This window comes from Aethalodelphis obliquidens, unplaced genomic scaffold, assembly GCF_003676395.1.
Source record: "Aethalodelphis obliquidens isolate GAN/ISIS:26980383/991018 unplaced genomic scaffold, ASM367639v1 scaffold36, whole genome shotgun sequence".
Taxonomy (NCBI): Eukaryota; Metazoa; Chordata; class Mammalia; order Artiodactyla; family Delphinidae; genus Aethalodelphis; species Aethalodelphis obliquidens.
Genome location: NW_020837980.1, coordinates 12,774,441 through 12,802,250, shown reverse-complemented (window position 1 = coordinate 12,802,250; position 27,810 = coordinate 12,774,441). Strand labels below are relative to the sequence as shown.

Below are 27,810 nucleotides of genomic sequence, written 5' to 3'. Positions count from 1 at the left end.
TGGGTAAATCCAGGTGTCAGGTGAAGAGTGCGTGCATAAGGTTGGGGTGATAGGGAAGGGCATTTAGTATGAAACTTAATGATAAGCAAAGACTACAGGCCCTTACTGTTCTGTGGATTAAAATTTGGATTACCAACCTAATGGGTTGCAAACTTTGAGGTATAATTAAGGTTGTTTTGACACTGGGAAAACAGGGTTATGTTTTGCACTTTCCCAGTAATATGATTAGGAAGATCTTTTTCTAGTATGGAGGCTAAACTTTTAAATCGGGTTAATATTAGAAGGCTGCATGTTGAGGTTATCATCAAGACCTATTAAGGCTCTGTACGGTTGAGGCAATAAAATACTTTTATAAGAGGTAAGATTTTGCTCATATTTCATGAAGGAACTGCTTTTCACCATTCACTTTTCAACTCTGAAGCAGCTGTTCATAGTCTCTCCAGAATCCCTGTTTTAAGCTACCTTTTAATTTTGACTAAATTTAGGGAAGAGCTTCTATAACAGGTCTCAGTTGTCATTGATTACAGATTGTAATTCTCAGTTAAGAAAGGTACGGCTCTGTGCTAAAAAGTAAACAACAATAAAACCACAGGTTTCAGGATTGAACTTATATGGAGAGATTCTAAGGGGTCATTTTACTGTTAAGAAACATTGAGACTATTGCATTGCATCAGTAAGGAAATCTTGTGTGTAATCTAGTTTGTTACCAAGCATAGGTATTTACTGTGTGCAGGAAGGACTCTACTGGATATTGTGGGATACAGGAAGACAAAATGCTTCCCAGTTCATCCATCTTGTATATTGCTCTGAAACTTTTAATTCCAAAGTGTGGTTTTGCCATAATTCCTAGCACAAAACTTTATTGACTCTAAACAAAGTTAGAGATGTCACACCTTGCCTGTTGTATTAGCTATTTATTGCTGTGTAACAGATATATCCCCCAAATTTAGCAACTTAAAACAAACATTTGGTATCACATGTGGTTTCTGAAAGTCAAGAATGGAGAGGCTTAGCTCGGTGGTTCCGGCTCAGAGTCTGCTGTTGCAGCAGAAGTGTTGGCCAGCACTGCAGTCATCTGAAGGCTGGACTGGGGCTGGAAATCAGCTCACTTAATGTACGTTTTGGCAGGAGGCCTCAGTTACTCACCAGGTCAGTATCTCCATAAGGCTGTTTTTGTGTTCTTAGGACACAGCAACTAGTTTCCCCCAGAGCAAGTCATCTGAGAGAAAGAGAGCCAAGGATTTTATGACCTAAATATACCTGCTCACATAGTCTTCATACATCTTCACTTAGCAGATACATTTTTCCTACTTTTCTTTTTATTCATACTGATACATAACAAATGCTTCAGATTTTTGTTGACTGAGACAACGTTTCAAAACCCATCAAAAATGCCACAACAAATTCTTTCTTGGTCTTACTAAACTTGATTTTATTTTTTTCTTTTTAATTACTGTGTTTGTATTTCTCCTTTATTTTTTCATCTCAATTTCTGGCTTTGTTATGTAGAGATGTAGAAATTGCAGTATAAAGAGCCTGTAATCAACAGTCAAAGGACAGGGACTTCCCTGGTGGCGCAGTGGTTGAGAGTCCGCCTGCCGATGCAGGGGACTCGGGTTCATGCCCTGGTCCGGGAGGATCCCACATGCCGCAGAGCGGCTGGGCCCGTGAGCCATGGCCGCTGAGCCTGCACGTCCGGAGCCTGTGCTCCGCAATGGGAGAGGCCACAGCAGCGAGAGGCCCGCGTACCACACACACACACACACACACACACACACAAAAGTCAAAGGACACAATTCAGATTTTAGCATTGCTACTTACATTATGATTTTAAGTAATATCTTTGACCCTTAGTTCCTCAACTGCAAGACGACAGGGTTAGGTTTAACCATGAAGGTGTTTTAAGGTCCACGTGAACTTCTGTTAAGGAGCCCTGTTGACCGTTTGGAAGAATCCACGTTGTTCAAAGCACTTGAATGTTGCTTCATCCTTTTTGTTGTAGCATGGTAGTTTTGAGAGCAGGGATAGTTTAGCTCATTTATATCTTTGTAGTATCTAGCACAGTACCTGCATATGGTGAGTACTCAATTATTAGAATTAAATTGAAATACCTGCAGTAGAATTTGTATAAAGAAGACTATAAAGTGAGGGCCAGGAATTGGTGCCTTTGTCTGGATCATTGTATTTAGTATAGTGAGTTTAAGGCCAGCTTTTCTCTGGGGGTGTACTCTAGTAAGGCCTTTGAGGTCGTATGCAAAATTTTATGTGGGCGTTTCTCTGAGAAGATGTCAGCAGTTTTTCTCAGAGTCTTAAAAGGGTTTGGTCTAGGGCTTCCCTGGTGGAGCAGTGGTTGGGAGTCCGCCTGCTGATTCAGGGGACACGCGCCCCGGTCCGGGAAGATCCCACATGCCACGGAGCAGCTGGGCCCGTGAGCCATGGCCGCTGAGCCTGCGCGTCCGCAGTCTGTGCTCCACGACAGGAGAGGCCGCAGTGGTGAGAGGTCCGCGTACCGCAAAAAAAAAAAAAAAAAAAAAAGGTTTGGTCTAAGTTAAGAACTACCAATTTAGAGGTGATCCAGAGGTGCATAATAAATGCTTTTTAAATGATTGGACAACTTTGAAATTGTATATTTCTGTAAAAAGCTTATTTTAAAAGTAAGTATAAGGATGGAAAATCTGAAGTGGATAGTCACCCGAGGTTTTTTTTTTTTTAAACCATTGTTTAGAAGCATTTATTGTAGAAAAATGCCCAACATTCTATCAAAGGTACATGGAAAATTTGAAGTTAAGGAGAGAAGTTGTTAAGAGTACAAGATGAGCCAGAATGTTTGGATTTGAATTCTGGCTCTCACTGAAGCTAGGTGACCGTGGGACAGTCATTTAAGTTATTTAATGGCTTTCTACTACTTCAGGTTTCTTATCTGCCGAAGGGGGACAGTAATAGTTCCTATCCTGTAAGATAGCTATGGGGATTACATGTACAGTATTTCGCACACAATTTACTAAGCATGTATTATGTGATAGGTATTTATTCCACAGATGTACATAGAACCCCCGTTATGTGCCAGGTACTATTCTAGGTGTTGGGTACACAGCAGTGAGTAAAACAAAGCACCTGACCTCATGGGTGGGGGAGACAGACTGTGAACAAGAGCTGATAATAGTCAAGCTAGCACTGGTCTTTGGTTGGAGCAGTTTAAGATCTGAAATGCCAAAAGTACTGTACCAGCTGTTAAATGTGTGGCAAATATCTGTAAATGAGTGCTGCAGAAACTTGCAAAAGGATACGCTATACCAAAATATTTCATTACAAAATCTACATTTTAATCATTTTCTTTAACATATATGGTTGACCTAAAAGGCCTCTTAATACCTTTTGTTTTTAATAGTTTTTAATATGTAATGCTGCTGATCTATTACTAAAAGGTTTTGGGATATGTTTTCTAGTAATGGTAATGGATCTGCAGTTATCTAACCGCATATTGAGTTCATTTTTATGACTGATAGTATATATTTGTGAAAGTAATAGTGATATTGACCTTAGAACTAAACAGACAATTTTGGGCATGGATAGGAGATCAGGTAGATGTTTAGATGTTTAAAAAATCATTTTTGGGCTTCCCTGGTTGCGCATTGGTTAAGAATCCGCCTGCCAGTGCAGGGGGCACAGGTTCGATTCCTGATCTGGGAAGATCCCACGTGCCGTGGAGCAACTAAGCCCGTGCACCACAACTACTGAGCCTGCGCTCTAGAGCCTGCGAGCCACAACTACTTAGCCTGCGTGCCACAGCCTTGATTTCCGTGTGCCTAGAGCCCATGCTCCGCGACAAGAGAGGCCACCGTGGAGAAAAGCCCGCACACCGCAACAAAGAGTAGCCCCTGCTCGCCACAACTAGAAAAAACCTGTGCGCAGCACCGAAGACCCAATGCAGCCAAAAATAAATAAATAAATAATTTTTTTTAAAAAGTCATTTTTGAGCATTTACTGATGGTTAGCATTTAACCCTGTTTAGTGATAAGAAAAATGTGCATCCCCAGATAGTTTTTAAAGAGAAGACTAAAAAGGTGATTCCATTGTTTTCTAGTTTTCCTGTAAATTGTTTGTGACACAGTACATTAAAATTAAAGCTGTGGAGTATTATAGTCGATGACTAAAGTTTTGATGGGAGAGGGACTGGATTTTAGGGTTAGTTGAGTGATGAAAAGAAATTTCTAGGAAGCCGAAATGAAACATAGGAAGGAAAGAGCCTAGCATATTCAGAAAACTTTCTGCCTAGATTAGAGGATCCACATTGGAACAGGGAAATAAGAATTAATGACTAAAATGTGACCTTTCATGCAAACACAAATTTGCCCATCTTTCTCTCTATAGGCTTGTGAATTGGATTCTTTGCCTCTCCTCAACTTCTGTGTTTGTAACTCCTAGTCATGATCAGGTCTTACCTTGAACATTTTCTCAGGCAAACTATCCCTGATTCTTTGTTGGACACATTGCTAGCCCTTCAAGTTCTGCATTGCCTTTATCACAGTTTGAGTAATTATTTACTGTTCATCTCTCTTCCTAGAATATGAGCTCCTTGAGAATAGGAACTACATCTGTTTTGAACGTTGCACTATCTGCAGTACCTGGCACAGTGCTTGACAATCATTTTAGGTATTTTAAAATACATTTTGAATGAATGATGAAACTTGTGTTATCGGAAAATTAATCACATGTGGCAGAGGTAGAGAAGGAAAGCTTGGGAGCTGGGAGACCATTTAGGAGGTGGTAGGAGTAGTACAGGTGTGAAATAAAGAGACTCGAGCTGGGGTAGAAGTTGGGGAAAAAGTCATGCTTGGGAAACTGAATTAAAGGAAAGAAAAGCTAATTTCCTGAGTGATCAATAAGAGAAATAGTGTTACTATTTCTGAGTAAAAAGTTTTTTTCTTGACGATTTAACTGGAACAGTACTTCACCATATTTTTCTAGACACATCTATCACTAAAACAGCTAAAGGAACATTGGGTAGTGAAAGGGCATGAACCTCTAAGTCAGAAAGACTTGGCGTTATAATTTAACTTTTCAGAAGTTGTTTCCTTAGCTTTAAGATAGAAGTAGTATCTGTCTGTCTATTTACGTATGGCTGCATTGGGTCTTTGTTGCTGCACGCGGGCTTTCTTGAGTTGCATCGAGTGGGGGCTGCTCTTTGTTGCAACGCGCAGGCTTCTCATTGTGGTGGCTTCTCTTGTGGATCACGGGCTCTAGGCGCGTGGGCTTCAATAGTTGTGGCACGTGGGCTCTAGAGCGCAGGCTCAGTAGTTGTGGTGCACGGGCTTAGTTGCTCCATGGCATGTGGGATCTTCCCGGACCAGGGCTCGAACCCGTGTCCCCTGCATTGGCAGGCAGATTCTTACCCACTGTGCCACCAGGGAAGCCCTAGAAGAAGTATCTTAGTGTTATGGTTAAATGAGATGGAATATGTAAAGGGCCTAGGGCTGTAATTAATTCAGTGTCATTTATTTTCCCATTTTTCATGTGTAAAATGTGGGAAGAATACTTTATTGAGAATAATCAGTATTGTAGTACTGGCATTACTAGAGACTGCCTGCAGGATATTTGGCAAATCGTTTCATTTCTCTGAGCTCTTTCTTTAAAGTGAGGGTTTTGGACTAAACAGTATAAAGAAATTTGGAGCTCAGATGTGATAAATCTGCTGTAGATTTGGCAAGTGCTCTAATGGAAGTCAGAAGATAAATATATGTATCATATCGTGAATCACATTCTTTTCTGTTCTCCAGCTTCTGTGTTTGTAACTCCTAGTCACGATCAGGTCTTACCTTGAACATTTTCTCAGGCAGACTGTCCCCAATTCTTTGTTAGGCTCATTGCCACACTCAAGTTCTGCATTGGCCCTATCACAATTGGAGTAAGTATTTACTGTTCATCTCTCTTGCTGGAATGTGTGCTCCCTGAGATTAGGAACCTATTCTGTATATATGCTGTGTGTGTGTGTGTGTGTGTCTGTGTGTGTGTGTGTCTGTGCCTGTGTGTGTTTCCTATCCTTTAGACAAACACAGAATATTGCAGGTGTGTCTTTGCTCCATCCAGGATCTCAAAGATACTTTAGGTTCTTCTGAGTTCAAAAATCACCATAATTCTAATTCATATTTATGGCGTTGCATTGAAATATCCATTTGTGTTTGTTTGTCTTCTCCAGGCTATAACATTTTTAAGATTAAAATCAGGTCCTATTTATACTTCCAGCACTTACCTGTAGCGCACTCACCTGTTACACTCTGTATATTCAGTAACTCTGTAATTGGTTGAATTCAGCTGAATGTGGATGTACCTGATACATATTTCTTCTTTCTCACTGTTACTAGTGTGGCTGCATGAAACAAGGAGTTGAACCATTCTATGCCTTATTTCTTCCCCCAGTTCTTTTAAGCAGCATATGTGAAAACAGTATTTGAAAAAAGTTGTGGTTATTTGAATAATTTTAAAAAAGCAGGATTCCCCAACTTATATTTTGTTTCTCAAGAAAAATATGTATTTACACACTGTTTTAGAAGAAAACCCACTGTTGATTGTCTGGTTTGCTTAAGAATCTGAGACTTGATCTTATTGAAAGGAGTCGGTGAAGTTCATCCACAGGACCAGTGAGGTGAGGAAGCACGCACAGACTGTCTCGTCTACAGTCACACAGCTCCTGGAGAATGTTGGCAGTCCTGGCTCTAGACGCGGTCTTAGCTACTACACTTACATTGCCTATAGGACTGTTGTAACAGCCTTGACCAGGGAAGTTTAATTAAAATATCAGTAGTTTACATTAGCGGCTGTTTTAATTTTCATCCTGTCCCTTTAGCAAAGAATAACTTAGGTGCTTGAGTTCATTTACATTTCTGGGCTTTATTCTCATTTGTAATTATATAGTTAGACTTTGTAACCTGGATTCCTCTTAAGACTGAAATACGGAAGTTAATTTTTTAAAGTATTATAGTTATTCAGTCTTTAGGGGAATAGAGAGTCTTTATTGACATTTTATTTCTTTAATTTTGACACTTTTCAAAGTCCTTGACTTGTTTTCTGGTTTTCATTTGTATTTTGAGTTTCTAGAAAGATAAAGTGTTATCAATTAGAGAAAACACAGATTTCAGAAGGGTATTAGTATTTCTTAGTAAATACACTTACTAGTTCATTTCTAAACTATAAAATTTTTGTCATTACAAAATTATGAATATATAAATACTTGTTAAAGTACTGAGAGTGGGATTAATGAGCAATAGCCTTTCTAGTGATTTACATTCCTGTTGGCAGTCATTTGAACTTGTCTTCTGAGGTGTTGAACTCTACTGTAGTTATTCTTGTCAGATATGGGTACACTGAAATGATCCGATAAAATCATTTTTATGATTTAACACTAACTTAAAAAAACACGAAATGAATATGTGATTGCTTTTGTATAAAATGGGTATTGTTTTTCATAGCAGATTTTTTAATATACCATCATTGTGTATAGACGTTTTTCTGGAAACCTTTTTAAGACGGTAAAAGGTGACTCCTGATAGTGTAGTTTTACTGAAGTAGAATGTTTCTAGTATTACAATCTTTTTGAAGATAATTGCTTGTTGATCTCTTAAGCTGGATGAAAAATGTGGGTGGAGTAATCTTAAAGGGCATAGACTAGAGATGAGAAACAAATTGAAAATAATGTGCGCAGTGCATAGTGGTGATAGAAGAATGTAACGTACTTGTTTTCCATGAACTATATTTCATCATTGTTGCATAAAGTCCCTTTTGGCCAATTTGGTGAATACTGCTGGGTCTTGGGGAAAAATCTTTTGTCTTTATTCAGAGAAATAATTGTAGGGATAGAGAGTAGTCTTTTTCTTGATTAGAAAAATCCATTTAGCTTTTTAAATTACAGTGATAATAGCTTATAATTACAGTAACAATAGTAATAATAATATCTTGGTGTTGGCTAATGATTTTTACTGTGCCTCCAATTAATTTTAATGATTATCTCAGTGTGACAAAGCCATATATTTTACTTGCCTTAAAAAGCCTACTTAAATTTGTCACTGAAAACTATATGAGCATTTACTGTGTGCAAGGCACTAGCTGGGTTTAGGAGTTTACTCTGAGTAAGAGGTTTATAGGTGACTCACAGTACAGATCAACCAGATCATAAAGAAGCAGAATTCCTTCCACCTTAGGTGGGTAGGAAAGACCTTAGGCAAGTTTGACCTGAGCATATATATAGCACATACAATAAACTGGGCACTTATCTTTCCTTTTTTTTCCCCTAATTGTTTCTGAGTTTAAAGCTCTGAAAGCCTATAGCACCACAGCAGTTTGAAAGACCAAACCAGGCAGCCTTACAGAAATCAGATGTGGTCTAAATTCCTTAATCCCAGTTAAGACCAATCTCATAACTTACTCTTTGTTTTTGATAAATAAAAACTAAAGTGTCCCCTCATTGTTCCTGGAGTATTCTGGAGCTGGATTTTACACTGACATTGTTTGTCTCATAATCTGGTTCAGTGGCCTAAGTTCTAAATTTGGAACAAGTTCTACCTGAGAATAGTGTTGCTTTGTATGACTGACCTTGAATTAATTTTTTTCATGGAGCTAATTGACTTGTAGAAATCAAATTTAATAGTTTATCTTGTAAAACCATCCGACTCATCTGTTCAAATGAGTCACATTACACGTAATGCTAAATATCTTTTGTGTGTGTGTGTGTGTGTGTGCTGTAGATGTACAAAAGCAAAGGAACACCTTCTTGTGTGTGCACACCAGATGAAACCGTCACGTTATCTTGATATGTAATATAGGCAGCATTTCAGTATTTCTTAAATCAGTAATTTACTCATTTTTCTTTTGTATAAATGTGGCAAATAGATTGTTTGGCATTAATGTTTTGTACTTGTGTGACTGGGCAAGTCACATAATTTTTGTGTTTTTGTCCCTTTTATCTGCTCAGTCTCTTTTATCTGTAAGATGAGGCTACTAATACTTGAGTATTAGTAAATAATGAGTAATTACCTCATTTGGTTGCTGTAAGCGTTACATGAGTTAATTCACATCAGGCATTGTTCCGGTTATTATGACTGCGTGGCAATCGACTCCCAACATTTAGTAGTTTAAAACATTATTTTGCTTACAAATCTACAGTCCGAGCAGGGCTTGGCAGCTTGGAGCAGTGTAAAGTCTGGGGACTGCAGTCACCAGAAAGCTCGCTTGCTCACGAAGCTGTCACGTGTGTGGTGCCTGAGCTGAGAAGACTCAAACAGCTGGGAGCTAGAACAGCTGGGGCTCCTGGCATCTCTCTCTAGCTCTGTGTACTTTCTTCACAGGATCTTTTTAGCACAGTGGCTTCAGGGGAGCCAGATTTCTTTATAGGGTAAGTAAGTAGTTCAGGGCTCCCAAGCTGTATGTCCCAGGAGAGACAGGCCGAGCTGTATTGCCTTTGATGACCTAGCTGTGGAAGTTCTGGCAGTGTCACTTCTGCAAGAGTTTTAGGACTGCTCAGATTCAAGGGGAGGTAGTATAGATCCCTCACTTCTTGATGCCAAGCTGTAAGAAGAGGATGTGGGAAGCTGTGTGTATGGGGGTGGCTGTCTTTGGAAAATACAGTCTGACACAAGCGCAAAGAACAATGCAGGGCATATAGCAAACAGTACTTGTTAGCTGTTGTGATAAAGAATGGGAAGTCAGATTTAAAAACAGCACCTTACTTTTGTGATACAAATTTTGATATAGTAAGTTACATAATCCCTTTTTTCCTTAAGATAAAGTCATAAGATGTAACAGGCAGGCAGTTCATAGTTTTCTTGAAGTATCTGTTTCTTCTTTTAACGGATTCAGTTTTAGCCTTTAATTCCTTTGTCAATGCCTAGAATAAGGAGCAGGGCACAAAACCATGGTCTCTTCCAACAAAAGGAGGCGAGGACTGGTACGGATAATTGAAATAGAGAGTTCACTCAAAGTTGTATCATATCAGGCATACAACTTCAGATTTCTCAGAAATAGAGGATTGCCACTGGTTGACCAGCAACTGGCACAATTTGACATCAATAAGGGCTTAACATCTCCACAAAATGCCTTAGTCTGCCTATGATAGAATATGGTCTTTGTTTTAATTAATTGAATTAATTAGATTCAGTTTTTTGAATTAAAAAATATAGGATTGTCTTACATGTTTTGTACTGTTCTGGATTTTAATAATTTTGATTACAGGTATGGGAGAGACACAGAGTAATCTTTCTAGTATTGAGTGGCAGTTTTATTATAGATGAAAGGAACATCACCTTTTAACCAAATAATAGCTTACCTTGTTACATAATTAGATAAGGAAACCCGTGTGTGTGGTTATGTTTACCTACAATTTGATAAGTATTTTGAAAACTATATAGTATACTTGTATCTATCCAAAGTTTATTACCAGTTACAAAATAAAGCTAAGTTTATAACGCTTGACCCTGTTAAGTGTTCCTTACTTAGACCAGTAGAATTTTTGTCTCCCTGTACCTCGTTGCACTTTCTTCAGTCCATATGGGGAACCATGTTCCATTCTTAAAAAGTTAGAATGAGAGAATGTTTATTTTATAATAATTCAGATACAGTCTATGAACTGAAGGCTTCCTAAAGATTATGTGTTTTTCACTGATAGAACAAAAATAAAACAGCCTGGGGGAATTCCCTGGCGGTCCCGTGGTTAGAGTTCCTTGCTTCCATTGCAGGGGGCACGGGTTCGATCCCTGGTTGGGGAACTAAGATCCTGCATGCCGCGTGGTGCAGCCAAAACAAAACAAAACAGAAACAGCCTCGATCCTTTAGAGATTAAGGGGGTTCTTTTGTGGAACTTCAATCAGTAACTTCCAGATCCTGAAGAGAGTTTCTAGATGCCTCGATCATTCTGTTTTCCTACTACATTTTTAAAGCTTATGGCACTTAATCTGTACATAATAGAGCTCAGTGGTTTCTAACCTTTTAATATAAAAGTTAGTAATTTGACAATTTCGAGGTCTGTTGTTACGAATTTTTATGTGGAACCCCAATGCATAAGATATATTAAAATGATATTTTATGAGTATTTTTTTTTGTAAGTTCAGAAAGTTAACAATTTATCAGGTCAATCAGAATAGGAAGTTTTTTTGAGATGAACTTAAATTTCATGTGAGATTTGTGGATGATACAAGTTTATGTCAGTATTAGCATCCAGTTTTTTTCTTACTCTATTTTGGCTGCTTAATCTTGAAGATGTGACTTGTGGACATGGGTAGCTTGTCTGTAGTCTCCATATACACTTTAATTCTCCTGGCCAAGAGCTATGAAAGGGGATTACCAGTATGGAAACCGTGTTTGGAATACGCCATTACTTAATGGTTGGTCTTAATTGTCTTTACTTCATATCACAAATGCAACAGTGACCAGAATCTTTTTTTTTTTTTAATACAGCAGGTTCTTATTAGTTATCTATTTTATAAATATTAGTGTATGTATATATGTCAGTCCCAAAGTGACTAGAATCTTAAAGTCAAGCAATAAAACTCTTAATATCGTTTCATGTCAGCTGTTTGATTTGTTACCAGCTACCGGGCTAGTCCCCTAGCAGAAGAGAGCATTCAGCAAGTAACTGTGAGTCTTTTTGGAAGGCATTTAATTGGATAAAGCATAAGATATGGCATTTGCAGACCTAATTTTTATATGAATGGACAAGTGGAGGCCTAAGTTAGGGTTGGAGAAGCACCAGTGCAGAGCTGCAGCTTTGCTAATTAATGACATATTTATAGGAAATTCTGAAATTCTTATATTTTAGTTTTTTGATGACAAGAGTAAATTATATTTGATTTCACATTATACGCTTGTATCCCCTTCAGGTCCCTGTCCTCAATCCTCCTTTAAAGTTACACATTCAGTAGCCTAGAAAGAGAAGGACTCAAAGTTACCAAGGAAAATTCATATTCCAAATGAGTTTCCTCACAGATAACTGAAAAGTAGATTGCAGATAAGGCTGCCCCTACCCGTTTCACCTCAAACTGAATTTCAAATTCAACAGTTAACCTTAGAATAAAATAAAAATATTCCAGGTCAGAAACATACTCTTTCCAGTCTATTTCAGAGAGACCTTTAAGCCTTGCTTTAAATATAGTCTAGATCAGTGGTTCTCAAACATTTTGCTTGTAAGGACACCTTTGCTTTCTTAAGTATTGAGGAATACGAACTATATCTCAGTAAAGCTGTTAAAAAAGTTACTGAAGGGCTTTCCTGGTGGCGCAGTGGATAAGAATCTGCCTGCCAATGCAGGGGACACGGGTTCAAGCCCTGGTCCGAGAAGATCCCACATGCCGCAGAGCAACTAAGCCTCTGCGCCACAACTACTGAAGCCCACACGCCTAGAACCTGTGCTCCACAACAAGAGAAGCCACCGCAATGAGAAGACCGTGCACTGCAACGAAGAGCAGCCCCCGCTCACCGCAACTAGAGAAAGCCCACGCGCAGCAACAAAGACCCAACGCAGCCAAAAATAAAATAAATAAATTTATTAAAAAAAAAAAGTTACTGAAGAAACCATAGAGCTTGTTTATGGACGTTACATTTATCACTGTTACAGGATCAAAATTCAAAACTGAGAACATTAAAAACATTTAATCTAAAAATAAATCAATTATATGTAACAGGATGTTTGGTTTTCGTTTTTTTTTTGGCTGCGTTGTGTCTTCGTTGCTGTGTGTCGGCTTTCTAGTTGCGGTGAGCGCGGACTACTCTTCGTTGTGATGCGCAGGCTTCAGTAGTTACGGTGTGCGGGCTCAGCAGTTGTGGCTCACGAGCTTTAGAACTCAGGCTCAGTAGTTGTGGAGCATGGGCTTAGTTGCTCCATGGCATGTGGGATCTTCCAGGACCAGGGATCGAACCCATGTCCCCTGCATTGGCAGGCGGATTCTTAACCACTGTGCCACCAGGGAAGTCCCAGGAAGTTTTTTTAAATGCAAAATAACTTTTTCAGTTAAAAAAAACATAGAAGAGTGACATTGTTTTATATTTAATGTTTGGCTTAACAACTAGTTTCTCATACCTGCTTCTGCATTCAGCCTGGTGCAATGAATTGATTTGGTTGAGCCATATGAAGAAAATCTGGCCTCATGCAGATATTTAGTTGGAAAAGGAAGTTTAAGATAATTGTGTGGCTATTTGATAACATACCAAAACTTGACAAGTGATAGTTTTTTTAAGATTATTTGCAGTGTGGAATCTGAAGCCATGTCAGCAAACTTTTTTACTGCTACATCAAGACTGTGGTCTCTTCCTTCTCTATCATAACATAGCATCCATGTTTCGCTTCCTCTGCTCCTGTATCTTGTCATTTAGCAAGCTGATCTTGTCAGTGTTGATAGCCCTATTGACAGTGGTCACGTCCACCAAACATATGTTTTGCTTGGAAGTAATTTGAGTTATCAGAAAAGGGCTATTCTTGTATGTATGTGTGAACTGGCCCTTGAATTCTCAAGGGAAACCATTTTCATAAAATCCATGTAGTTACTCTAGACGTTAGGGTCTGCTCTGCCAGATAGTTTCTTAACAAGGCCCATGGAAAAGAGGAAAAAGGGAACGTTGTTATGTTAAAAATGTCTTACATCCTTCCCTAAATATTGCGTAGGAATCTCTAACAATGTGTGTGTGGTTTTCTGTTTTTTTTAAACTTACGGATTTTCTGTCATCGTGTGTGTGTGTGTGTGTGTGTGTGTATGTGTACGTGTACGTGCACACACGTGGTTGCTTTAGCTTACTATTCTACAATATGAGACAATTCCTTAGATAGTCTGGTCAGTTTCAGTTGGGTAATAATAATAAAGAGATCTTTTAGAGTCTTGCTACTTAAAATGTTGTAGCAGCAGCATCAACAAGTAGGCTCTTGCTAAAAATACAGTATGTCAAGTCTTACCCCCAAACCACCGGATCAGAATCTGTGATTAATAAGATCACAGATGTTCATACACATATTAGTTTGAACAGCACTGCTTTAAATTATTGAAACTATCTGAATAGAGTGAGGGCTTTTTCTGGCTTAGGTTTTCTTAAAAATACCAGGCTGCTTTTGTTCACATTTTACAGAATCAGTAAGTTCATTGGGAAGGAGAACTAACTGAATGAACAATCTTAATATATGCTTGAACCTAGACACAAGGTCAGGTGGAATGTCACCTTTTAGTTCTGAGCATCTTGTTATCCTACTATTATAGGAAGAAGGACTTTCTATGAAATCTTTATCTATCTCAGGGCCCTGTCAAAAATCAGAAATTGCTTGTAACTCGTCTCCTGTGCTCTCCTGCATCAGGACTGTTGCCTTTATCAGTCTTAAGACTGGAGAGAACCACTGATTCCGGCATGGATCTGGGGCCAAAAGGTCGCCTGGAGGTTTAGGATTAGACACTTTCTAGAAGTTGGAGGAGTCAAGAAGGGATCATAAGGCAGGACTCCAGTTTGCCCTGCTGGGCTCTGGGAGGCTCTGTGGGGATGCTGCCCAATTGTGAAGCGTCTCTTGCGTCTTCCAGGATAGGGTACCTGCCCTTTATCTCCTCTGCCATTGCATTTGCAGCTTGTTGCCAATGGTGGACAAAGTTCATGTCCTTTAACACCTGCATTATGTTCTCCTTTTATGAGGATCCATATCCACATGAAGTACTATTTTTCAAGTGAGTAATGCTGCATGTAGACAGTATTGCACTTAAAATTGTTAATATTTTGTTTGCCTTTGGAGTTAATTAGTATGGTTTACGAAAGTATGAACTTTACAGTTGAAGTGTTTTAGAATATATGAAGCAAGTGATAAGGAAAATAGGTAACCATTTGGCAGATAAAGGCCTCATGAGACTTGAAATTTCTAGTGCTCAAGTAAAAACTTGTGTTTCAGTATATACCGTACTTACAGTTTATTCCTGCAAAAACAAACAGTATATTAAGTAGATTTTCAGGTATTCAAGAATTGATTCACATTGGAGAGTTTTCTTGAGATTACAGAGTTTTAGAATGAAGTTTTAAAGTTGCAATTTAGAATCTATGTATTGACTGGTAGATAGTTAGCCAGATGGACTTAAATATGTGAATATCCTTCAAAGGGAAATCTGAGACATTTTTCACATCTGAAACATCCTACAAAAACATTTTCGTTATCTTTGTAAAATGGGTGCATTTGATGTTAGACACAAGTCATTATTAAGCTTATTTAAAAAGTTCAGTTTAATTCTTGGGTGTGAACAAATAAGGTTGTAGTGGTTACAGGTGAATGTTCTTGTTTTTAGAAGGCATGTGCTGAAATAATTGTGGTTGAAGTATTATGTTTGCAACCTGCAGATGATTGAGAAAAACAAATTATAGCAATATAGCAAACAGGACAGGGACTTTCCTGGTGGTCCGGTGGTTAACACTCTGCACTTCCAATGCAGCGGGTGAGGGTTCGATCCCTGGTTGGGGAGCTAAGATCCCGCATGCCACGCAGCATGGCCAAAAAACCCCCAAAAATGAAAAAACAAAAAACAGCACAAAGTGTTAATTGTTGAGTTCAGATTTAATTATTTTTATTAAGATATAGTTGATGGTACAATATTATATACATTTTCAGGTGTACAGTATAGTGATTCACAACTTTTAAAGGTTATATTCCATTTACTAGTTATTATAAAATATTGGCAATATTCCCTGTGTTGTACAATATATCCTTGTTTATCCTAGCTTATTTATGTTATGTATAGTAGTTGGCACCTCGTAATCCCCTGCCCCTGTCTCGCTCCTCTCCACTTCCTGCCTCTCTACTGGTAACCACTAGCTTGTTGTCTGTATCTGAGTTCAGGTTTAGATATATTTTTCTGTGTTTTTGAAATTTTCTATAATAAAAGCTTGGGGGTAGGGGGAAGCATACCCCTTAAAAGTTAGTATCAGTTTTATAATTTACTGGTACTTAAATTACAAGCAGTTATATAGCTTTTAATGGATTTAGTCTGAAGCATTCTTACTGTTGGTCCTTCTGTGATTGATGCCATGTCCATGTAATTTCTCTATGGAGAAGATATTGAAAAAAGAATTAGAAAATGAATTGCTTTTAAGATGAAGGCAAAGTATTACATTTTATTATGATGTGAAATTTTGAACATTCAAAATTACTCTATTACTTTTATTACTAATGTAATAATTTTTTAGTAAATAAAAGAATTACTAACATGTAATACTTTGTTTAGTAAATAAAAAGTTAAAGGGATTGATTGGCATTTTCAGTCTTTTTGGTGCAAAGGAGTTTAAAAAAAAAATGAGGGCCAGGAAAGTACTTCTTATTTAGACTTGGGTAAAATCAGAGAAACTTTTATTGCACTCAGATTTCTCTTTTCTGCCTATTATTAAGAAGGGAAAATACAGCAAAATTTCCCAACTTCTTTGAGATGGAAAGAGGTAGGATGTGATAGCAGTTGTATTCTCAGATTAGTGAATAGAAGAAAAGATTTCAGATCAACAAGTGATTTGCAGAACTGTAAAGATAATCTTTTTATTCTGAATTATTTGCAGTTGGAATCTATTACTTTATCATGCCTCTTAGAACTGTGGAAGGGATGAAATGTGAAGAGCTGTGTGTGTGTGTGTGTGTGTGTGTGTGGTGTGGTTTGGTTTATTTTCTGTAGGATATGGTGTTGGGGACTTCATGTCTGCCAAAAGTTGCTCAAATTATCCCGCATCTGGTTTTGAGGAACTAGCTTTTCTTACCTTGATTTGCACTTTATTGCAAATAATATTTATTTGAAATTTAGTTTCAGAGAATAATTATTTGAAACTAAATAATTTTAAAGCAGTGTTGTTTTCTAATGGAAAATATGGTTAGTATGCTTTATGGGGCAGAATGTCAAGTGGTAATCTTAATTATTTATAAGATCATATTCATGTTAGTGAATTTCTAGGAATAACACAGCCTTTTTTCTTCTTTTGTAGCATAAGCAGTACTATAATGGATGTAGACAGCACAATTTCCAGTGGGCGTTCAACTCCAGCAATGATGAATGGACAAGGAAGCACTACTTCTTCAAGCAAAAATATTGCCTATAATTGTTGTTGGGACCAGTGCCAGGCTTCCTTCAACTCTAGTCCAGATCTGGCAGATCACATCCGTTCCATACATGTAGATGGTCAGCGAGGAGGGGTTGGTTTTGTCATTTCTTTTTTTCACTCCCTGTTTTCATTAGTTTTATTAATTTATAATTGCTAGTTAGGCTTTTTTTTTTTCAAAGTAATTTGGGATTGCTTTTACACAGGGTTTATTTTTTTCAAATGTTTTTTTTTCCCCTTTTATTTACTTCCCACATATTTGATGGAATCAAATTAAATAGAACATATTATGTGTTTTATTTTAATTTGCTCTTAGGTATATTACTTTGAAGAAATTAGACTTTCTACAATACAGTGGGAGTATTGTAAATGAATACTATGTATTTCAAGCTTCTGATGTTTTGAGTTGAGGACATTTAGGAATTGGCACTGTTTGGGATTTCTGTTGTTAGAGTGGTCTTTAGTTATCCCTGATGCTGAAATTAACTAGAGAAACTATTGGTACCAGGATTAGTATAAACAGTCCTGTTAAATGGCAATCTGTACTCATTATTTGTGATAATTGATCATCTTTCCCAAGTCTTGTCAGAGCTGGCTTAGTATTGACCTGTATTCTTTCAGGAATCCATTTAGTTGTGTCAGTTCATATACTTTTTATTGATTAGTAAATAAAGAGCTAAAGCAGATTAGGTGAGGCACAGTGTAATGGACCAAAATATTTATAAAATTAATAATGTTATAATTTTTTTCAACTTCATCTAGGTTTATGTCTTGGTTAACCATACTTAGTATGTTTTCCAGAAATTAATGTCACATTGTAAGTACAGATAATTTATTAGGCCACATATTGCCTGTCAGTGTGCCATCACTTTTGAGATATACTGATACTAAAATGGTTAAAATCTTCTTGGTTAAAATAAGTGGGTAACTGTTTCCATGGTGGTATTGATATTTAGATTGTATTACTGATCTTTTTTTTTTTAAACACGCAACCGTAACAGGCACTCCTCACGTTTTTACCAATGGTGTTGCATTTGAAATTTCTTTTAAGAGATATTTGCTGTTATCACAATATGTTATAATGTTTCAGCAATCTTTTAGTTACTTGATAAGTAAACATTTGTCATATTATTAGATTTAACGTATATGGGGTCTGGGTAGACACCAAAGCGTGTATTAATGAACTGTGCCCATCATATGGTATTTTCACTGCGTAACCCACCCAGCTCAGTGGTTAAGCTCCGTTGGTAACAGTCTTTATTTCCCCCATATATATATCTCAGATTTTTAGTGAAACTGTCTTGACCAAGTTGGTTTCTTGGTCATTACAGAGTTGCCTTTTGTGAGCCAGTGCTTGTTGTCACTTGGTGTATATCACTAAGGTAGTCTTTTGAACCATGGCATGATGCTTTTTAGTCACTTGACTTCGCAACTGCATATAGGATCCCAAGCTATGTAGGCGATCTCTTAGGAGGTATGGGAGAACTTCACATTTCTGAGTCTTGATCCTACAAGTTGAGTTGGCACACAGCCTTTAGGAGAATGTTTTCTGCCTTTTACAGATTTGAAGAAAAAATGGAGTTAACAGTCTGAATGTATCATGTAATCGCTGCACCTGCGCGTGTCTTACTGATATTACAGAGCTAGGCATGAAGTTGTGGTGTTTCTACAGTAACTATAAACTTGCTGAAATGGAAACCCCCTCCCCCATGTCATTTCTTGAATGCTTATTCATAAAATTACTTTATTACAAATAATAAGATTTTCTGGCTAATTTTAAGAGTAATGCTATTGACTTCAGAAAGATGTCCTGATCTTTGAAGGACATTAGTTGCTAAACTACAAACGTAAAGAATCAGCTTAATGAAGAAAATAGTTTCCATTTATTTCTACATATCAGTCTTTGATATCTAGACTTAAGCTTTCAGAATGAAAGTGTGAATGAGAATTTGAAAACTTGATACTGCTAGATAAGACAGGAAATCTTGATCTAGTTTGTGCTTTAAAATAGAATAGTTGTGTCTACGGCCGTACCACCCTGAACGCGCCCGATCTCATCTACAATAGAGTAGTTGTTGGTTGGAACATTTTTTTTTAAAACGACCTCTTGGAAGGGAAATTAAAAAGAAATCATTTTAATTGTTTTTAAATGTACAGTTCAGTGGCATTAAGTACATCACATTGTTGTGCAGTCATCACTACTGTCATTCTCTGGAACTTTTTCATTATCCCAAACTGAAATCTGTACCTATTAGACAATAACTCCCTAATCGTCTCTTCCGCTAACCCCTGGTAACCACTATTCTATTTTCTGTCTCTATAAAATTGACTATTCTAGATACCTCATGTATAGTGGAAAACAGCTGATTTTGATGACATTTTTAAAGAATTTTTATTTCTCTTCTTTCTACTCCAAGTGTTAAACTGTCATAATAGAACAGAAACAAATGAGTAAATTATTGGTAATTCTGCAGGATTTTATGTTTCTAATTACTGAAAGATGACAGTTTTTCTGGAGCAGTAAGTTAGTAAGATCTAAATACTATATTCCTGTTCTTTTTCTCATCCCACTCTAATCTTTGCCCTGGGAAAAACAAAACTGTCATATAACAGCTTAGAAACTTCTTTACTTTCCAGTAAGCTGTTTGTGTTGCCATGTCATGTGGACTTTATATTTAAAGGATGAAATCAGGTGGAGTTTAGGTTTTCCTGACCCTTTCAAAGTGGGTGGATACTTAATTCTACATTAAAGGAACTTACCATTTAAACACCTTCTATGAATATACCTTTTTAAAAAAGAATCATGAGAGTACTTTCTTGTATTTAAAAAATAAAAACAGGGACTTCCCTGGTGGCGCAGTGGTTAAGAATCTGGCTGCCAGTGTAGGAGACACAGGTTCGAGCCCCGGTCCGGGAAGATCCCACATCCCGGGGAGCAACTAAGCCTGTGTGCCACAACTACTGAGCCCATGTGCCTAGAGCCCGTGCTCTGCAACAAGAGAAGCCACAGCAATGAGAAGCCTGCGCACCGCAACGAAGAGTAGCCCCTGCTCACCGCAATTAGAGAAAGCCCGCACGCAGCAATGAAGACCCAACGCAGCCAAACATAAATAAATAAATTTATAAAAAAAAAAATAAAAAGCAAGAAAAATTTAACCTTTTTTGTTAAGTAAAATAGAATTGTGTTCTTCGGCTCGTACTTCTGTGCATGACTGGATTTCAGGAACGAGGCTGAGCTGTTTTACTAATCAAATTTCAAACCCCTGTGTCCTCTTAATATACACGTAAGTGTTGGTAGGCAGGGAACTTAATCTTGTAGGATTTCAGTGGTTCCATAAGATCCATTAGTGTTCTGTTTTTTTTCTGTCTTAACTATTTCTTACTTCAAAAGCAGTTGCCAGAAAGAAATCTGTTTGTTTCTTGTTGCAGGGGTGATTTTACATGTGTCATTTTATTAAGTTCACTTTTGTATATGTTCTTTGGTGTGTTTGAGGGAAGAGGGCCAGAGGGAGATTTTGAGGAGGGGCGATAATAGGATATTATTATTCAAAGACTCGAATGAGTTACCTCTATGTTATTTAAAATGATATTTTTAGACTCTCATGGTTAAATCCGAATGCTGCTAGGAAGTGGAATCAATCTTAGGAGGTTACTTTGTGTTTTGATTGCCAATCTGGTATCTCCTGAACACAACATGAAGTTGGTCATATCTTTTGCAAGAAATGAGAAATATTTTATTCTTGTATTTAGACAGTTTATCGAATATTTTGTCCTCTGTTTATTAAATACCTTTTAACAGAGGAAATTGAAAATGTTAGCACATTTAATGTGGCTAAAAATTATGGGATACAAAATTATAGCCTTCATTTTAGACAGATCTTGAAAGAGCAGACTGATTTGAGACAAAATAAATATCAAAGACATTTGCTTCCCTTTTACATGTTCACATTTTGTGAAAAACTGAGCTAGTTTTTTCCTAAGAGCTTAAAGGAACCATGAGATCATCCATTCAAACCCCTTCCTGACTTTAGATTGTGTCTCTCTTCTTTAATATAAAATCTTTTTGTATCATTTTACTGCAGAAGGAATCTAATTAGTAAAAGTAGGCTTTCTTTCGCTCCCTTTGAGCATGTAAATTATGCTGCTTACTGGCTCTGTATTTGAGTATATCTGACTGATCTCACTTTACTAATAGTAATGGAATTTTCCTTATGCATGCTTGTTAGACTTTTACAGGTTGCATTGTATTACTTTGCAGTGGGTTTTACAGTTTACCTAAAGAAAATTTTGTCTACATTCATTTAAAAAGTAGCTTTTAATTCTGGTAACTTTAGGAATAATTTTATAAACATGTATTAGGGTCAGGAATTTTAAGTACCAAGGAGGAAATATTATGACTTACAATATCTGCTTAACTAAAAGAAACCAGCAAATCTGTTGTAGAATCGAGATGTGCGCTAACATTCTTTAAGCGTATCAAACAGCAGCAGCAGTGTTGTCTTGTAAAATGATTTTGAGTAAAAATTGATCTCAGTTACTTTAGACTGTTTTTCTAGACTTATAAAAAATTTTATTTTACACTTACTGTTTAATGATTGTTTCCTCAGTCCTGTGTGTAGCTTTGTTCTGTTCTATATGCAGTACATTATAATCTTCAGAGTGTGGCTCTATCTATAATTGTTATAACCTTAGAAAAGAACAGAGCCTATATATGGTTTTTGAAGGTAGCGGTTACAGTAGATTCGTACTTCTTTTACTGATGATGGGGAGCAGTTTTCAGTGTTCAGTTTGATAAAAGTAGAATCGGTCAAAAAATTGATACCTCAATGGTAGGAAAAAGATTATGTTGTTAGTTGTTAACCCAGTCACACTCGGTTGCCTGAACCCAAGAATGTGGATCTATTATGATGATAGAAGTATCTCATGACATTGCTTTTGCAGCTATATTAATTTTAACATTCTATATTAGATTTTGCTTCATAAGCAAGATAATTGGAAATCATTTTTAATAAGTAGAACAATATAAACATAAGTAGTGTTAGTATACATTTGAGAATAGGAAATCAAGAGCAGAAAGACTGTAATTGGATAATTTGTTTAGTCATTCTTTGAATGAGTGTCCACCAATTGACTGTTTTGATTTATTTTCATTGTTTCTTTATACCTTAATATATTTCTGATATTTACAATTAATACATGCTTGTTCCCTCATGCAGTAAATACAAAAAATGTAAATAATGGTCCATGGTTCTAGTTCCTAGGGCTATATTGTTAATATTTTGTATATTTCCTTCTGAATGGCACTTTGGGATTGGTGTATCAGTTCCTTATTGAGGGAGTGGACAGCAGCCTTAATGGGGAAGGGTTAAAACTATGCCTCTCATTCTGGAAGTTCAGGAAGTTTATCTACAGTAAGCATTTTGATTGACTTGTACAATAAATGTCTCTGTGAATTGAAGACTTCCAACATGTTTATTTGAATTTACAAGGAATAAAAGTCCTTGTTGAAATAAGTGATGAAAACAATTATGGCTCTTCTTTTAACAGGTATTTGTTTGCTTATGGAAAGGTTGTAAAGTATATAACACTCCGTCAACCAGTCAGAGTTGGTTACAGAGGCATATGCTGACACACAGTGGAGACAAACCTTTTAAGGTAAGTAAGTGTATGTGAGTTTTTTCTTCACTTCAAGTTAACACGTTTTTTAATGGGCATACTTTTGCCGTTCTAAAAGTTTTTTAAAGAACCATTTGTTTTAACATTCCCATAGATGCATGGAATTTATAAAATAGATGAAGGTAAAGATAATTTAATCTAATTTTTAAAAATTTGAAGACCAGAAAAAAGTCACTGTGAAGGTAGGGTCTTGAAAACAGCTAGTGTGCAGATCAGTGACTTGAATGTATGTCTTTAAAATTGCTTGGTTGTGGTTAATACCTCGTGCTCTAATTATATTTTCTCACTGTCATAGGTTTGAACCTTTTTATTAGCAAACAGTACTGATTATTATATGAAAAAATGAAATTGTAGAACATGAAGGGATTTGATTCTTTTCACTCAGTTTTGAGGTCATGCTACTGAGCTCAGTCATAAATTACCGAGTCAAATAGATGTATTTGGGGAAATCTGTACAAAGAGCAATTTTCTGTAAAGACCATTTTTCCTTTTATCCTCATTAAAAGTTAAAATATTTTGGTTTGTAATTATGGAAAGTGTATACCATAGAGGTTAAAAGTTTGTATTTAAAGAAGTTTCATAAGTTAACACAGTATCTGCTGGTATATAAATACTGTGCCAGAAACTTCCCTTGGGTTTCGTTAGAGAAGGAGATTATTCTTGTAGAGTTATTTTTTTAAAAATTACTTAATTTTTTTGGAAAAGACAATCATTAACAATTTAAAAAATTATAAAGAAAAAATTTAATTGAGAAATCTTGCTCCCTTTCTTGTTCCTTATTTTCGCTCCCCCGAATATATAACCATTGTTCTTAGTAGTGAATTCTTTATGAAACTACAAGCAGATACATATATAAGATCATTCTCCTTCCTTTTACACAAAATCTAATAAACTATATACTGTCTGTATCTTATTTTTTATAAGCTTTTTATTTTAGAGCAGTTTTAGATTTATAGAAATATTACAAAGATTGCAGAGTTTCTGTATGTCCTATACCAAATTTCCCGTTATTAACATTTTTATTGTATGTATGTGTACCTTGCTTTTGTAACATACTTTCTAGTAGAGATCTTTTCATAGACAATATTCTCTTTTTAAACAGTTTTACAGTATTCCATTTTGTTGCTGTAGCAGTTTATTTAAGCAAACTTGTATAGATACTTGGGTTGTTTTTAGTCTTTTCCTGTTGCAAATAGTACTGCAGTGATAAATCTTTGAACATATGTCATCTTGTACATGTGTAATTGTATATGTAGGAGAAATTCCCAAAATAATGTGAGTGGTTGGATCAAAGGCTATATAAGCATTGGTAATTTTGATAAATACTGCCAAACTGCCCTCTCTAGGGGTTGTGTCCTCATCAGCAATGTTAGAGTGTCTGCCTTCTTCACAGCTTTGCTAAGAGGGTGTTGTCAAACTTTTGTGTTTTTGCCCATCTAATAGATGAGAAATTGCATCCTGATGTAGTTTTTTATTTTTTTATTTTTTTATTTTTTTTTTTTTTAGTTTTTTATTTTTATTTTTTGGCCGCGCCTCATAGCTTTCAGGATCTTAGTTCCCTGATCAGGGATCAAAACCCAGGCCCATGCAGTGGAAGTGCCAGGTCCTAACCACTGGACTGTTAGGGAATTCGCTCCCCTGATGTAGTTTTGCTTTTCCTTTATTATTGATGAAGTAGGGCATCTTTTCATATGTTTAACCATTTGGATTTCTTTTCTTTTGTTCTTTTTAAAATAGTCTCATGGAGCCTTCTGTTGGCATGTGGGTCCTATAATGTTAACCCCCTAGTCTTCCCTATAGTCATACTACAGATCCTGGCCCTGAAGTACGTGACCTGGGACAGTTTTTTGAACTTCCCATCTAACACATAACTGGTAATAATAGTTACCTCATAGAGTTGTACAGTATATAGCTAGTAAATGTAAGAGATTATTGTTGTTAAAGTAAAAGAATCATTTCATTTCTCGTTTTATTTCCATATATTTTTCTTTAAGGCAGCAATTCTGTTGCTGGTCGATTATGATGTTCAGGTTAATTTCACAGCTTGTACAAATGGATTTCCCCCCCCAGATCTCTTTTTAGAAACTAGAGAAGATTCCCATTGGAGAGGGGGGAAGAAAATGTCTCTAAAAGGCAGAAGTTAAGGAGTGTGATTTAGTGAGGCATTGTTCTATAAATCATAGGAACCATTTGAATCAAAAAAACATTTTTTGATGTCTGTAGTACATGGCAACGTGCTAGGCATTTGGGAAGCAAGGTGAGTAGGAAAGGCAGGCCTCTGCCCATCAGGGAACTTACATCTTTAGGTTTATACAGATATAAGTAGATTTAAGTAGTGAAATGTCACTATAGGTCACTATAGTGACCTTCAAAAGGTTCTCTGGAAACATGAATTAGTGATGAATGGGGCTGGAAAACAGTAGTAGGAGGTGAGTGGGAGTTGGCTATAGAGAGGAGGTGATGAGGTGATGATGCTTGAGGCAAGTCCCTTTGAAAAAAATTTTTTTAGTTGTAACATGATATAATGTACAATAAAGTATTTAAAGTACACTTAAGTGTTCAGCACTTTACAGGTTTGTTTCGTATGTTTGTATGCACCTGTGTAACTACCATTCTGATGAAGAATATTTTCAGTAAAAATACTCAGTGTCCCTTCCCAGTCTATCCCCCTCCATCCTCTACTCCTTCCCCCAGGCCATGTTACGATTTCTATCATCCTGGCTTAGTTGTATGAACTTTTGTGTCTGGCTTTTTTTCACTCAACAAAATAGCGGTGAGATTTGTCCTTGTAGGTATCAGTCATTAAAAAAAACTGCTGTGTAGCATTCCAGTGTCCAATAAACCATAGTTTATCCATTCTTCTGCTCATGGTTTTCTAGTCTTTGGCTGTTATTAATCAAGCTGTCCTAAACACACTGTCTACATGTCTTCTGATGGCACACATGTACTCATTTCATTTCTCTTCGTTGTATCGTTAGGAGTGGAATTACTGGGTCATAGAATATGGCATATTTAGCTTTAGCAACTACAAACTCTTTTTCAGATTGGTCATATCACTTTACATTACCACCAGCAGTGAATGAGAGTTTTAGTTGCTCTGTAGTTTGGTATTTGCCATCTTGTTAATTTTAGCCATTCTGGTGTCTGTGTAGGGGTATCCCATTGTGGCTTTAATTTGTATTTCCCTGGTGAGTAATGATATGTTGCACACATTTTCATGGGCTTTTGGCTATTTGAATTTCCTTTTTTGGATGAAGTGCCTATTCAAGCCCTTCTCTATTATTTTATTGAATGATTTGTCTTTTATTATTATATAAAGTTTTGTATATATTTTGGATACAAGTCCTTTGTCAGATATGTATATTGTAAATGCCTTCTTCCAGTCTGTCTTTGGTTATCCTTCTCACCTTTCCTAATGAGATCTTTTGAAGAACAGTTTTTAGTTTTAATGAAATCTAATTTATCACTTTTATGGTTAGTGCTTCTTACATTCTATTTAAAAATTCTTTGCCAACCCTCAGTATATGAAGATGAGGAGGATCGTAACAGAGCTAAGAGTTTTGTCTCATGGTAATAGGGAGGTCATTTCAGAAGTGTGTGTGTGTGTGTGTGTGTGTGTGTGTGTGTGTGTGTGTGTGTAATATAATTTACAGGGGCTTCCCTCGTGGCGCAGTGGTTGAGAGTCTGCCTGCCGATACAGGGGACACGGGTTCGTGCCCCAGTCCGGGAAGATCCCACATGCCGTGGAGCGGCTGGGCCTGTGAGCCATGGCCGCTGGGCCCGTGAGCCATGGCCGCTGAGCCTGCGCGTCCGGAGCCTGTGCTCCGCGACGGGAGAGACCACAGCAGTGAGAGGCCCGCGTACCGCAAAAAAAATAAAAATAAAAATTTACATATCATAAAACTTACCAAGTGTATAATTAAGTAGTTTTTAGTGTATTCACAGGTTTGTGCAACTCACCACTAATTACAGAAATATGTACTTTTGAAAGAAAGAAAAGGAAGCATAAAAGAATGAGTGGACTATTTAGGGAATCACATGTAGTTTCATATATTTAGCGATACTATATGGTGGCAATTTGAAAATATGTAAAAAAAATTTCTGACTAGTGAGCTTGGACTCTCTAGAAATTAAGTATAAAAGTAATTGGTTGCAAAATGTTTTCTTTGCATTACTGTTCTTATCTCTTATTACCTTCTAGTCTAGAATCCGATTATTATAAGGAGTTTGTATTGTATTTTTTGTCTTTTATTTTTACCATAGGCTTCAAGCACTTGCCAGAGAGTTCAGTTGTGTTCATATCTTAAACAGCATCGGTGTGGCTGCTTTGTGGTTGGATGGTTTGTGTGTGGGATAATTGATAGAATCATCTTGAAGAGAAATTTTTTAAAATGCACACTGTCTTTACTGAAAACATTTAAAGTTGTTAATTCTTTAGAATGAAGCCTGAATAAATAAAAGGGATGGAGGGATAGGGAAAGGAAGGGCTAGTATAGTGCCTAGTGTTGCCTGGCTACGACAGACGTTGGGAGTTCACAGCCAGCAAAGCTTTTCCTTAGTTCCTAGTAGACTCGCTCTTCTTCCTCCACTCTGTCACATGGAAGTAAGTGTGTTATAAAGGTTATGCTTGCTTCATATTAAAAAATTTGACATTGACAAGCTTAAATAAGAAGGTAGTGGAACTATAATCTAACTATCTATGATATTTGACTTCTTAACATATATGTACAAAGTAAAGAAAGAAATGGGATCATTTTGCACCTACGTGTATTGTACCTTTTTTTTTTTGGGGGGGGGTCATGTTGCTTGACTTGCTGTATCTTAGTTTCTGGACCAGGAATTCCCTAGCCTACCATTTTAGTTTTGTATTGGACATCATTTCATGTCAATAAATTAACTTTTTAGTGGTTGTGTGATCTTTCTATGTAATAGTTTACCATATTTTATTTAATCATTCCTTGATGGATTTTGTTGGTCCAGTTTTCCACAATATAATCAGTTAACACATTTTTATAAACTACTTTTGTGAGCTAATATAAATTCCTAGAAGCTATTTTGTTCAGT

At 36.8% G+C, this 27,810-nt stretch overlaps 1 protein-coding gene across 3 annotated transcripts in view; it reads left to right on the top strand.

Annotated features, from left to right (window-relative positions):
• The window catches only part of AEBP2 (AE binding protein 2), a 72,747-nt gene that overhangs the window by 3,921 nt on the left and 41,016 nt on the right, over positions 1-27,810 (top strand). For all 3 annotated transcript variants that reach the window (XM_027129460.1, XM_027129462.1, XM_027129461.1), the window contains exons 2-3: positions 16,957-17,164; positions 22,618-22,725. In XM_027129460.1, coding sequence (XP_026985261.1) covers positions 16,957-17,164; positions 22,618-22,725 — 316 coding nt within the window. The remainder of the gene's footprint in view (positions 1-16,956; positions 17,165-22,617; positions 22,726-27,810) is intronic.